General features: G+C 47.0%; 2 protein-coding genes across 3 annotated transcripts in view; one reads left to right on the top strand and one right to left on the bottom strand.

The window, feature by feature from the left end:
- The window catches only part of Acsf2 (acyl-CoA synthetase family member 2), a 27,826-nt gene extending 23,784 nt beyond the window's left edge, over positions 1-4,042 (bottom strand). Inside the window, exon 1 of the mRNA XM_074046000.1 lies at positions 3,819-4,042. Within this exon, the coding sequence (XP_073902101.1) occupies positions 3,819-3,946 (128 nt within the window). The 5' untranslated portion in view covers positions 3,947-4,042. The remainder of the gene's footprint in view (positions 1-3,818) is intronic.
- Lrrc59 (leucine rich repeat containing 59) overlaps positions 2,042-13,447 on the top strand; it is a 23,592-nt gene continuing 12,186 nt past the window's right edge. Inside the window, exon 1 of one of the 2 annotated variants that reach the window (XM_074046004.1) lies at positions 2,042-2,411. In XM_074046004.1, coding sequence (XP_073902105.1) covers positions 2,403-2,411 — 9 coding nt within the window. In that variant the 5' untranslated portion in view covers positions 2,042-2,402. Of the gene's footprint in view, positions 2,412-13,054; positions 13,392-13,447 lie in introns of those variants that run through there. The other variant, XM_074046003.1, reaches the window with a different exon arrangement.

Raw genomic sequence — 13,447 nt, 5'->3', positions numbered from 1 at the left:
TCTTGGACTGAGATTCTCTTACCTATGCCTCCCACATAGCTGAGATTATAGCTGTGTACCACCATACCCAGTCTAATGTTTTAGTTCCTCTATTTATATTTTCTGAAATAAGTATAGATTTTTTTGTTTTGTTTGTTTGTTTTTTGGTAGTACTGGGGTTTGAACTCTAGGGCCTGGTGTTTATTAGGCAAATGTGATACCACTTGAGACACTCCACTAAATTCTGAGTTTAAATTCTACTCAGGTACATAGGTATTTATTTTTCTATCATGTAATGGACTGGGGTTTGAACTCAAAATTTTGAGCCTGCAAAGCAAGTGCTCTACTGCTTGAGCCACAACTCTAGTCCATTTTGCTCTGGTTATTTTGGAGCTGGAGGTCTCACAAACTATTTGCCCAGGGTGTCCTCAAACTGAGATCCTCCCAAGCTCAGCCTCCCAAGTAGCTAGAATTACAGAAAATGTTCTGTATCTTGGGGTGTTGAGTAACAGGTATATACATGGTATAGTTTAAATGTAACCCACAATTTTTTTTTTTTTTTGCAGTACTGGGTTTTGAACTCAGGGCCTTGACTATGGCCATACCACCCTGAACACGCCTGATCTTGTCCGAACTCAGGGCCTACATCTTGAGCCACTCCATCAGCTCTTTTTTTTTGATGGGTTTTTTTGAGATACAGTGTCAAGAACTATTTGCCCAGGCTGGCTTCGAACTGTGATCCTCCTGATCTCTGCCTCCTGACTAGCTAGGATTACAGACATGAGCCACTGATGCCTGGCCCCAAATGTTATGTGTTAGGAACTTCCTCTTTGAATTCCTAGGTTAAGGAGGCCGGACCTTTGGAATGTGACTGCATCATGGAGTAATCCACTCATGGCTTCGTGGATTAATGGGTCATGCAGTAGCTTTGTTTTATTTATTTATTTATTTATTTTATCATCTTTACATTTACTCACATGTGTATACATTGTTTGGGCCACCTCCCCCTACCCTCCAGGCTTTGTTTTAAAAGTGAGCTCCCTATTTGTTTGCTGTTTCACCATGAGATGCCCTTTGCCATGACTCAGGGGAAAGGCCCTCACCAGTGCCGAGCAGAAGCTGGTGCCATGCTCTTGGACTCCTCAGCCTCCAGAACCATGAGTTAAATGAGCCTCTATTTTTTATAAATTGTTCGGTCTATGGTTTTTCAGTTATAGTAGTAGACAACAAAATAAGAGCATTAAAATTCACTGAACAATACATTTAGGATCTGTGCAATTTGCCTTATATAATTAAAACCATAAAGCCTATGGCCACCACCCAACATTCCTTCCCTGAAGGAATCTGCAGACTACATGGAACTCCTAAGGAGTGAGAGTCACAATAAAGATTTTGAACAAGATACTTTATCAGTGGAGGCTTCACCCTTAGCATCTCCAGTGGAACCACTGTTGTATGTGTATTTATGGATAAGTAAAAAAAGTGCATAAGGAGTTATAATCTGAGTCCAGCAAACTCTCCCGTGAAGACAGTGGGGCTGGGGATGTAGCTCAGTGGTAGTGTGCTTGTCTAGCATGTGGGTTAGATCCATAGCACTGAAAAATAAATAAGTACAAGAAGGAGCTGGCACATTTCTGAAAGACTGAAATACTTGGGTTTAGGTGGCATTCACACTTCAATTTTTCCCTTGAGTTATTTGTACAGAGCCCCCAGGAGTCAGGGGTGGGGGCCAACTCAAGACATTTCTCCCTTGGTGGGATTGCTATGTCTGGACAGGGTCCAGACCTTTCTAGGATTAGCTCCAGCCTCAAAGAAAAGGCTACCTGCATACAAGAGCAGCTTTTGTCCATCACCCAACAACTCAGCAAGCAGGTATTTATTAACAACTTAATGAGGTTCAGTGCAGATAACATGCCCCAGGCTGCCCAGCTGGTAGGTGGAGTACCCAGGGCAGTCACTCAAGACAATTCAAATTCTTGCTCTTTCCTTTCAGGCAGAATCAGGAACCAGAAGTGACAGGCCTAGGGTGCTGGGTGACAGGCAAGCAGCTATATATGACCAGATCAGAAAGAGCAGAGAACCCAAGTCCAGGAGCTTCCCCCGCCATGGCACCTGCAACACCATGATTCAGTTTTTCCTCTCACCAAACTTAAAGATCTACAGCGCCCACTAGGTGCTTGACACAGAGAATGGCTCGGGAATGTGTGCTGAATGTGTAAGCAGCTTGAGGCTTCTGAGGAAGAACACAAGGGAGAAATCAGACAAAAGCCCCACATTCAGGAGGAAAGGACACAAGCAGGAGGGATGTGAAGAAGTTAGGCCAGACCCTCAGGAAATTTTCTCTCTCTGGATAAACAGAACTCTTCCAGACACAGAGACAATTTCTCAGAGGCCTAGCTCCCAGACCCTCTGAAGTAACAGGCATGGAGCAGGTAAGTGATCTGCTTTGTTTACACATGAAAACGTCAAAGGTCAGAAATATTGCTATGTAGCCTGATGGGACTGAGTTAGCATCGTATGCTTCAGGGAGTAAGCTTCTGTAGAGTCCTCACAGCCTGAGAGGGTACCCACAAGTCCAAAGGTGAGGCTTAGAAGCTGGGTGGGGGGCAGTGTAGGGTTGGAGATTGGGCTGAATTAGCTTGGGAAGGCACTCTGGTGGGGGGAGGAGGGACTTAGCCAGAAGAGCACCCAGTTCCTTGAGCCAGGTCCCATCCACTGCCCAGCCTGGGTCCCCAGGATTTCCTCAGGACATGAGGCAGAGCGATGTTAGAGAAGTGCAAACAGGCTGGGATGTAGCTCAGTGGCAGAGTGATTAACTAGCATGAGGAAGGCCCTGGATTCAATCTGCAGGGCTGCAAAAAAAAAAAAAAAAAAAGCACTGCATGCTTCTAATTTCCGGAACCACCAGCAAGTTCAAGAATGTTTGCATTAGACTTCTGGCCAACAAGGAATTTGTTATCTCCCTGTAACTCTTCTATCCAATTTGTTTTGTTTCTAAATATCAAATGTAGTTCTCAGAAACACAGCCCTATTTAAGCCGCTTCTCCCCTTTCATGCCCAGGCCCACAGTCCGTGTGGTGTGAACATCAGTGTCCTGGCTGGGTGGCAGAGCACTCAGTGGTTTGCAGCCCCACTCTACCTCCCCACCCCCACGGGGTGCTGAAGATAACACCAACACAGAATTATTACACAGCCAACTTAACCTTGGCATTTCTCATTGCAATCTCACAAGGTCCCACCAATGGCTTTGGTGACACCAACTTTCCTTACATCTTGCCTGCCAGCCCCCTTTCCACTCTTTGCACTGAGGACAGAAGACAGGCTTAGAAGTAGGTGGCAAGGGGTAAAAGCATGGTTTGTGAGCTGTTGATGAGAGAGAGGAAACAGCTGTTTGTGGCCTGAGTGGGGGACACTGGGGCTGATCCCCAAGTTTATCCTTGAAAGGGGTCTAGCTCAGAGGCAGTGTACTGGGGGCAGAGCCCAGGCCTTGGCCGTTGGCCCTGCCTCGCAGGATAGACTGCCAAAATTAGCCCAACTCACGGTACTATGTGCCTGGAGACTCCTGATCTAGAACTCAGACTCCTCATAGGATCACGGCGGCCACCACCAGCAGCAGCCGCCCCAGTGCCAGGCCCAGCCACTTTTCCTGTTGCCTAGATGCTGGGGGAAGGGGGGGAGGCAGAGAGGGGAGGGAAGACCGGGAGAGGAGGAGTGCGCGCCATCCAAAGTTGGGTAGCCGCGGGCTCCAGGTAGGATCGGTTCCCAGCGAAGTTCTGCAGGACCCCTAAGTTCCCTCCTGGGGGGCTGCCCAGCCCCCACTCCCTTCCCAGGCCGGGTACCTGAGCGGGCGCACACTCTGCAGCTTCGCTTCCTGCCATCCCCGGCAGAGGACCGCCCGGGGCCCCTGCGCCCCCAGGGTCGCGGCGCACAGCCTCCCGAGGCGCAGCATCCCGATGTACACAGCCATAGCTCGCTTCGCCGCGCGTCCCGGCCGAAGTAAACTTTTAAAGTGAGCCGAGGCGGAGCGAGAGCGCAGCGGGCAGGGAGGCGGGAGGGTCGCTTCTGCCTATGGGGTGCGGAGGACTGGGTCTCTGCAGGGCGGGGCGGGGCGGCGCGAGGAGAGGCTGGGAGGTGGCGACTCTGTGCCCTGGGCCACTTCCACCGCGGGCCCATGGCCCTCCCCACCCCCACCTCGAAGAATTGCCCTGGTTTCCCTCCGGATCCGAAGGCCTGGGCTGCAGCCCAAGACAGGGCCCCCTCCCAACCGTCAGAGGCCTGAGTTTGGGGACAGCGCAGTGTGTTAATTTCATATAGAGGAAGACAGTGGTGCGCCGGACCAGATAGCACCGCCAAGGCTGGTCCGTCCCCCACGCCCAATTTAACGCATGGGTCATGTGGGTAACCCCCCTGAGTTGTGAGCTGGAGGCCATAAAGCCCGCGCGGAGTGCCACTGCCCCCCCACCCCGGCAGGCCTGCCAGCTGGAATGGAGGGTTCTAAGGGGGAGGAAGGCAGCCGCGAGAAAGAGGGCTGTGGACGAGACCCCGTGTGCCCGCCGGCGTGAGACCAAGTCCGGCTGAGGCCAGACATAAGCTTTAGTTGGTACCCCATCTCACACGCTGCATCCTCCCATCCTTTCTCTGAGGTTTCCCTTGATTCTCCCAGTAGTTTCCAGGCCGTGCACCGTCAGGGGGTGCATCAAGGGGTGGAATCTGTCTTTCCTATCTGCCTGCCTTAGCAATTTTCCCAAATGCAATTTTCTGAGCCGCCCTGAGGCACCAAGGGACCGCACGTGGGTGGAAGGCTCTGACCACTGGCCTTCCTCTGACTTCCTGAGGCCTGAGTGTGGGTGGAGGATTAAGACAGGAGTTTTTGCAGAACCCAGAGAAGGTAACTGTCCCTCTCTGGGCCTAACTGGGAAAGGTAGCACTGGGTATCAAAGTTGGCGCCGTTTCTACACCTTCCAGTCCCATAGTGCCTTGGACTAGCTTGACCCTGTCTCCAGAGAAGGAGGCGGGAAAAGGAAAAGGAGAAAGTTCCTCCAGGGTGGACTCCCTTCTCTGGACTTGGAGATGAAGTAAACCAGTCCAGATGGAAGGAGTGGCTGAGGGTGGAGCCTGGCCTGAGGAAACCTTTGCCCTTATTTGGGAACCTTGGCTCTGTTCCTCTTTGATCCTCTGGGTTACTTCAAATTCCTCTGGAACTCTGGCTCTTGGAGAGGGTTCCTACAGTACTACAAATGGGGTCAGGTTGGATCAGCAGGTAAAGAAGAGGTTAGGAGGAGCTGGGCTTGCAAAGGCAAGTCTTCCTAATTAGACCAACACATGCACTGTCTCTGATAGCTAGACCCAGGAAATAAGGCACACTGGCTAGTATCCCAAGTCTGGGGTCCCAGCCCTATCTGACAGGCTTTGACCCTTGGTAAGTCATTGTCCCCCTCTGGATAAATGACAGCTCATTGTGAAGTGAGGGGTAGATTCTGGTTCCACAGGCTCTATGCTCACCTTGCTAGTTTGAGGGTCAGTATGGGGAGATGGAGGGGATAACTCCTCCTGGCTAGTGCCATTGGCTATCAGGAGAAAACCTCATTCCCTCCCCTTTGCCAACATCCTTCCTGTCTGTGCTTGAAAAATGTGTTCAGTATGTAAACACCGTTTATTGATTTTTTTTTTTTCAGTACTGGGGTTTGAACTCAGGGCCTACGCCTTAAGCCACTCCGCCAGCCCTTTTTTGTGATGGGTTTTTTTGAGGTAAGGTCTCGCAAAGTATTTGCTCAGGCTGGCTTCTAACCGCAGTCCTCCTGATCGCTTCTTTCTAAGTAGCTAAGATTATAGGCCTGAGCCACTGGCACCCAGCCCATATGTTTATTTTTTTTTTAAATTCTTAGCATCAGTCTATGAATAAGGTCCAGAAGACTTAATCACAGGGAATAGAACATGAATGTTCCTCACCTTAGAAGTTATACCTGACAGTAGTTGAGAGGTAAAGGGCAAGGGGAGGGAGGTAAAGACAAATAGCCTTACATTATAAATTGAGCTGTCAAAAGAACCTGTATATCAATGATGATGCATAAAATAAAGGAATGCTATTATGTATAAAAAAAAAAAATAAGGGATGGGGACACAGCTCAAGTGGTAGAGTGTCTGCCTAGCAAGTGCTAGGCTCTGAGTTCAAACCCCAGTACTGCAAAACAAAAAAAGATAGGGACTCAAAGACATTTGTACACTAATGTTCATAACACAATTATTTGAAGAAAGGCAGACACTCCTCAACTGTGGAATATCCACACAATAGAATATTATTCAGCCTGAAAAAGAAGGAAATTCTGATACTTGCTACCATACAGATGAACTCTGAAGAAATACTAAGTGAAATAAGGCAGACACAAAAGGAGAAATTCTGTAGGATTCCACTTGTATGAAGAACCTTGAGTAATCAAAGTCATAGACTGGTTAGAAAGGATGGAGAGTTATTATTTAATGAGTATAAAGTTCCAGTTTAGGAAGATGAAGAAATTGGGGGTTTTTTGTTTGGTTTTTGGTGGGACTAGGGGTTGAACACAAAGCAGGTACACTACCATTTGAGCCACACATTCAGTTCATTTTGTTCTGGTTATTTTGGAGATGGGGTCTTGTGACCTCTTTGCTAGGGCTGGCCTCCAACTTGGATCCTCCTGATCTCAGCTTTCCAAGTAGCTAGGATTACATGCATGAGCCACTGGCACAGGCTCTAAAAATGGTTTAAAAGGTAAATTTTATTTATGTCTATTTTACCACAATTTCTTCAAAGGTTCTCTGTGGATTTCCTTCTCCAGATGCCCACACTCATTGTCTGAGTGTGTGCTTTCATTCTGAAATAAACTTCCTCCCAATTCCTTAAAAAAGAAAAAAATGTTCTCTTTGGGGAATGGAACTGGGAAGGAGGGGCAGAGAAGAACTTCCGCTTTTTGTTAAAAAAAAAAACAAAACTTTTTTCTGTTTTATTTTCCAAGATGTTAAACATTTTTTTCAGTGATGGCAGCGGATCTCAGGACTTGGCAAGTGCTCTGCCACTATCTCTGAGCTATATCCGAGTCCTGCGTACTTTAAGTTAGTAAAACTTCTTATTAACAGGTCTGAGGGAGGCTTCCCGCCTGATGCCGTCTATCAGCTACAGGGACTGTTAAAAAATGAGAGAGCGGCCAGGCACTTGGGAGTTCATTCCAGCCTGGGTTATGGAATGAGCTCGAGGCCAGTCTAAACTACATAATGAAATTCTATCTCAAAAATGCAAAACAAAACAACGGAAAAAACCCAAAACAATCAAAACAAAAACAAGGGCTAAAGGAATGTAGCTCGGTGGCACAGTACTTACATAGCATGTACTCTGGGTTTGATCCCAAGCACCTTGAAAAAACAGCAACAAATCCTCATCAAAAACAAACAAAACCCCTTCCAGAGCAAAAGGGTGACTTAGGTCTGGGAAAGATCTTGCTGGCTCCTTTTTCTGTCAATGACCTTGGGAAATCTTTTTTCTCTGGTATAAATTCTCATAGTTCTTTGTTGTAATTGACTGTAGCATGTGAAAAATGGCCCTTGTATTTCTGAGAAAGGAGCTGTTTAATAAAAAAAAAAAAAATGCAGTGACCACGTGGAGGCAGCACACTATAATCTCAACACCCAGGAGGCTGAGGCAAGAGACCCCAAGTTCAAGGTCAGCCTGGGCTACATCTCAAGACTGTGTCAAAAAGAAAAGAGAGAGAGAGAGAGAGAGAGACAGGCAGGCAGTGAACTTGTGAAAAGCAGAATCTGTGCTATGCTAGAAATGTGGAGGTGTAGGTCTGAATGCTTGCTTAGCATGGACAAGGTTCTGGGCTTGATCCCCAGCACTGAAAAAGTGAGAGAGGGAAAGGAAGAGGGAGAGGAGGAGGAATGGGAGGGAGAGAGGGAGAGAGAGACATGGATAGCATCTACACAAAGAAGAAGAGGGAGGGGATGAGAGAGGTAGTTTCAATCTTTGAAAAAGGGATTTTAATGACTGAGAACATAATTCTGCCAATCAAGCCAAACAATCCGGTAACCAATACCAAAAAAACCCCCACGTAATTCAAAACGAGGCTGATAAACATTGCTCTAAAGATGGATGTTGCTGATTTTCAAACTGAAAGTGAAAATAAGGAACTTGCTTTACGCAGCTGCATAGAGTGAAATTAGTTTGATCAGAACCGACAACAGGCAGATGTGATCTTAAAGGACCAGTATTTCCTTACTGACAGCCCCAAACTGAAAAAATAAAATAAAATAAGCCACAGTCCCAGCACCTGCCAAAAGTTGTGAAAGCCTTGCTTTTGTAAAGAGAAGAGAACAAATATCCTTCTTAGGATGATGTAATTTTTATCTTTCCTTGGGGCAAAGTCAAGAGCTAAAGTCACTTGTGAAGTCTTGGGTAAAGACCCAGTGTTGTCAGACCAAATCTAATTTATTTTCCTTTGTGGATTAATTGGTTCAGCAGATATTTATTGAGTGCATACTTAGTTCGAGGCATGGTGCTGGACCCCAGGTTTGGAGATGAGGAGACAGTGTCTGCCTTCAATTTGCTCTGGGGTCTTAGCGAGGACCCCAACCCTGAGGCTGATGATGTCATATGGTGTGGCCAGTGCTGTGTATGGGGGAACAGGGTGAGCAGCCTCCCCTGAGCAGAGGTCTCTTAGGGGTCTGAGCTTAGTCCTACAAAATAAACAGTATGTCAGTCTCCTACTGCTGCTGGAACAAATAACACACATTTAATGTCTTAAAACACCAGAAATTTAGGGCTGGAAGCATGGCTGAAGTGGTAGAGTACCTACCTAGTAAGTTCGAAGCCTGGAGTTCAAACCCAAGTACTGACCAAAAAAAGAGAAAAAAATGCCAGAAATGCATCCTCGTACTGTTCTAGAGGCAATGGGTCTACAGCAAGTCTGACAGAACTAAACTCAAGGGCAGAGCTAGTTTCTTCCAGATGCTCCAAGAAAGAATCCGTTCCTGTCACTTCCAGTTTGTGGTCGCTCCTGGTGATCTTTGGTTTTTGGTCATCTCTTTTATGTTCAATCTTCCTTTCTGCCTTTCTCATAAGGACACTTGAAAAAATGGTGACCAATATTCATAGAGTCCTATTTGCCAGATACAGAAATTTAAAAAGAATCTCCATTTGGTGAGATTGAAGCCCTCTGGCCAAGAGGTGAGGTTTTCAGGCCCCGGGCTGTGCCAGGTGCCTTGTAAAATGGCAGTACCCAGAACGAAGCTAACCCATCAATCTTGCTGCTCAATGTGTAGGCAGTGTGTTCCCTCATGGTGTTACAGACACACACAACCAGGAAAGAGGCTTGGCAGTCTTTGATTAGCAAGGACAGCCTCGCCTCTCTGTGGAGCTCTCCCAATGAACTTTCCTGGGGTTTAATCCATGCCAGCAATTCCTAGTGTGCTATGGGCCATGGTGTAGCCAAAGCAACACAGGACATCAGCCAAGTGGCTCGATATCTTTCAGGGTGATAAGGCATATCACCTTGGGTGACATCTAGTTGGATCTTGAAGGATGGAAACAGAGGAGTGGGCAATCAAAGCTGAGCGGCATGTAGAAGGGAAGATGAGTGAATGATTTTATAGGAATGATTTGTGAGTGCCTTCTAGGGATTGAGAGTTTTGCGTATTTTTAAATTTAATCCTTATTAAAATTGTAGCTTCCTCTATAAATGGAGATTTATGATTGAGAAAGTCCAGGCTTGAAGAAATTAGATAATGTGTTCAAAGGTGGTAGAACCAGATTTGATTTCAGATCTGTGTCAACCTATCATTTCATTCATTCTTCATTTATTCATTCATTGCTTATCTACATTGAAGTTTTCCATATTATAATTTATTACTAAAGTAATAAGGCTCATTGTAACAAATCTTCAAGGTAAACAAGGTTAAAAGTGTGCACATTCTTCCATGCCTTTCCTAGGCTCATGGAGACACACTCATAAGTGTCTGTCTCCATTATGTAGTATTACAAAAAAAGAGGTCATACTAGACCACAATGAAAGCAGAATAATGTCTACAGATTAGATAGTAGGATCAATCAGTGTTGGTTCGTTGAGCTTTGCAATTGTCCCGTGGTTGTATAAGATTATTTCCTTATACCTGGAAAAAGCATACTCAAGTATTTAAGGATAAAGGGGACTCCTGTCTGCACTGCAATGCTTGTCCACTACAACCCATCATGAAATGAAAATATGGTAAGTAAAAAATTGTTTAATACATGGAACCTACAGAACATCAAACAGTACACTGTAGATCTTTCTTGAAGCTCAAATAGTATACAATAGGCCTGCCTTCCTCCCTCCCTTCCTTTCCTCCTTTCTCCTCCCTCCCTTCCTTTCCTCCTTTCTCCTCCCTCCCTTCCTTCCCTCCCATTCTACCACTGAGCTACCTTCCCAGTCCCCACAGTACACTGTAGATTGTGTGTTGTTTCTCCTGGTGACTGGGAGCTTTGGCTCCACGAAGTGGCCCAGCAGTATGAGACAGCACAGTACTGCATAGTGCTAGCCCAGGAAAAAAAATCACAATTTAAAATTCAAAGTCCACTTTCTACTGAATGCATATCATTTCACATCATTGTGAAGTTGAAAAATTGGAGACTGTCTGTACTTGTAAATGGTTGAGAAATATGTGTGGGTATGTATACATACATATGTATGTATGTTTGTGTGTGTGTGAGAGAGAGACACAGAGAGAGAGAATGGTGTGTATTTGTGCATGGGGAGAGAGAAGGATAAAGCAACTGTAGAAAAATGCTAACAGGTCACGTTGTGGATCTTACTCAGTGATTCGCATATTTATTTATGTATTTATTTATTTAAAGACAAAGGCTCACTCTGTAGCCCAGGCTGTCCTAGAACTTGGCTCCTCCTGCCTCTAGATGCATTTCAAGATCTACATATGTCTATATTTTTTTTAGGGGGGGACTTGGGTTCGAACCCAGGGCTTCCCACTTGCAAAGCTGGCACTCTACCGCTTGAGCCACACCTCTAGCCCAAGATAATTTTTATTTAATTCTAAAAACAAAAACAAAACTAGAAATCTCCTTGGAATTTCTAATTGTAATTGTCTTAAGTTTGAGTATGACTAACACAGTGGCTTGCATCTCTCACCCCAGCCACTCAGGAGGTAGAGATTGGGAAGATCAAGGTTTTGAGCACAGCTCAGGCAAGAAGTTAGCAAGATCCCATCTCAAGTAACAAGTGGTGGTTCATGCCTGAGGTCTGAGCTACCCATGAGGTCGTTAGGTAGGATGATGAAGGGCCAGGTCAGCCCTGGACAAAAATATGTGACCCTACATTAAAAAAAAGAAAGAAAGAATTAAAGGATAAAGGGCCAGAGGCATGACTCAAATGCAAGGTTCTGAGGTGAAACCTCAGTACTGCCAAAAAAACAAAGCAAAACAAAAAAAGTGAAAAGAAACAATACGTGTAAAGCACAGTCCTAGGCACAAGGAATGATCTGGCACATCATCTCACGCAAAGGTACACACACACTGTCCTACACATTCACATACAGGGTTTTTTGTTTGTTTGTTTGTTTTGAGATGGGGGTCTCACTATGTACCCCAGGCTGAACTCAAACTCATAATCCTTCAGCCTCAGCCTCTGAGTACTGGGACTACAGGCATGCACTACCACACCCAGCTCACACACACACATGCAGATTTTATCTGTATCTGGAAGGACACTTACCTTTCTACCTTTTTTGACACTTGGTTGTGTGGACTATTGGCTCCTTTAGGGGTAGGAAAAACAGGGTGCAGTGGAAAGAAACAGGATTGGGAATCAAAAAACCACCAGCTGTGGTTGAGACAAGTTACTTTTTCTCCGTGGGTGGGCTTTGGTTTCTTCCTCCATAAGCACAGTATGGGGATACAATGTGGCCCAAGTTCTTCTCATGTACATTAGCAATTTAATGGGTGCTCAAGGATTTTGCTGTGACCAAACACTAATGTAACATTACCCAATTGCCTTTGCTTGCTTCCCAGCAACTCAATGTAGTGTTTTGCTGGGGGCAGGAAGCTGTGCATAATAGTTTGTTAAGTGAGTAGGTGATTGCACTGACTTCACTTGGTTTTCAATCTCCTCTCTCCTGAGATAAGCTTTAAATCCCCATTTCAAGATGAGCAAACTGAGGTTTGGAGCAGTAAAGGTGTTCAGTCACTCATTCAACAAACATCTGAATGATGGACTCCCATGCATGGTGCACTCAGACTCCAGGGATACAAAGAAGGTTAGGACTGTCTCTGCCCTCACAGTCCACAGTGGAGGATGGACACATAAAGTGTAACAAGGTGGACTGGGAATTATAGCTAATATTTCTTGGCACTCACTATGAGGCAGTCACTGCTGTAAATTTTTTGTGTTTTACTCAGTCCTTCCCAAACTCTATCAGCTACATGCTTTTATTGTCACATTTCTCATAGATGAGACCAAGGCACAGGGATTGCCTAAGCATTCACAGGTGGCAGGTGGCAGAGCCAGAATTAATACCCAGTGGGCAGTCCACACGAGTCAGTCGGGAACTAGCACTGGTGAGGAGGCCGGCAGAGCAGGCTGCCTAGAAAAGAGGGCCACCTGTATTCTCGAGGTAGCTGGAGGTTTGAAGGGTTTCAAGCAGACAAGAGACTTGGTCAGGTTTCTAGAAAGATCATTTGGGGAGCTGGGTGAGGTTGGATGGGAGGGAGAGAGATAAAGGCTGAGGCACTGGGGAGGACAGAGGAGAAATCAATGTTGACTTGGGTGTTAACAAGAAGACAGGGAGCAATTTTGGAGGACATCCAGCTTCTGCACCCAATCCAATGAGGTAAGGGCGATCTGACCGAGGAGTTCTGGAGGCGAAATCAGGTCATCTGCAGTCCAGTTCCGTGCGCTTTCGCTGCCCGGTGCCGGGCCAACAGCGACCAGGAACTGCCAAGTCTGGCAACCAAACCACTATAGCCCAGGTGGCGCCATGCAGTGCGTCATCCTGGCCGCCAGAGGGCGCGCAACGCACGCTCGGGCCGCTCTGGTCCAGTCCATCTCGATGGCCGCGGAAGGTGACGTGGACCCGGAAGTGGTCGTCGTCGCGGCTGCACCAGTGGGAGCGGGGCGCGGGGCACGGAGTGAGGCCGGCGGGCGAGCGGACGGGCGGCGGAGGCCTCGCAGCGGTAGCGGCCAGGGGCGCAGGCGGCGTACGTTGTGTGCGAGGCCGCTGAGCCGAAAAACGGCCTTTCGGCCTCTCTCTCCTGCAAGTCGGAACCCCGAGCCGCGGCCCGCTCAGCCGGCGTCATCATGACCAAGGCCGGTAGCAAGGGCGGGAACCTCCGCGACAAGCTGGACGGCAACGAGCTGGACCTGAGCCTCAGCGATCTGAATGAGGTCCCGGTCAAGGAGCTGGTCAGTACAGTCCCCGAGGCCCAGGAGCCCACCTGGCGCTAGCCCCTGCACTGGCC

This window comes from Castor canadensis, chromosome 11, assembly GCF_047511655.1.
Source record: "Castor canadensis chromosome 11, mCasCan1.hap1v2, whole genome shotgun sequence".
In the NCBI taxonomy this organism is placed as follows: domain Eukaryota; kingdom Metazoa; phylum Chordata; class Mammalia; order Rodentia; family Castoridae; genus Castor; species Castor canadensis.
This window is presented reverse-complemented; position numbering and strand designations above follow the sequence as displayed.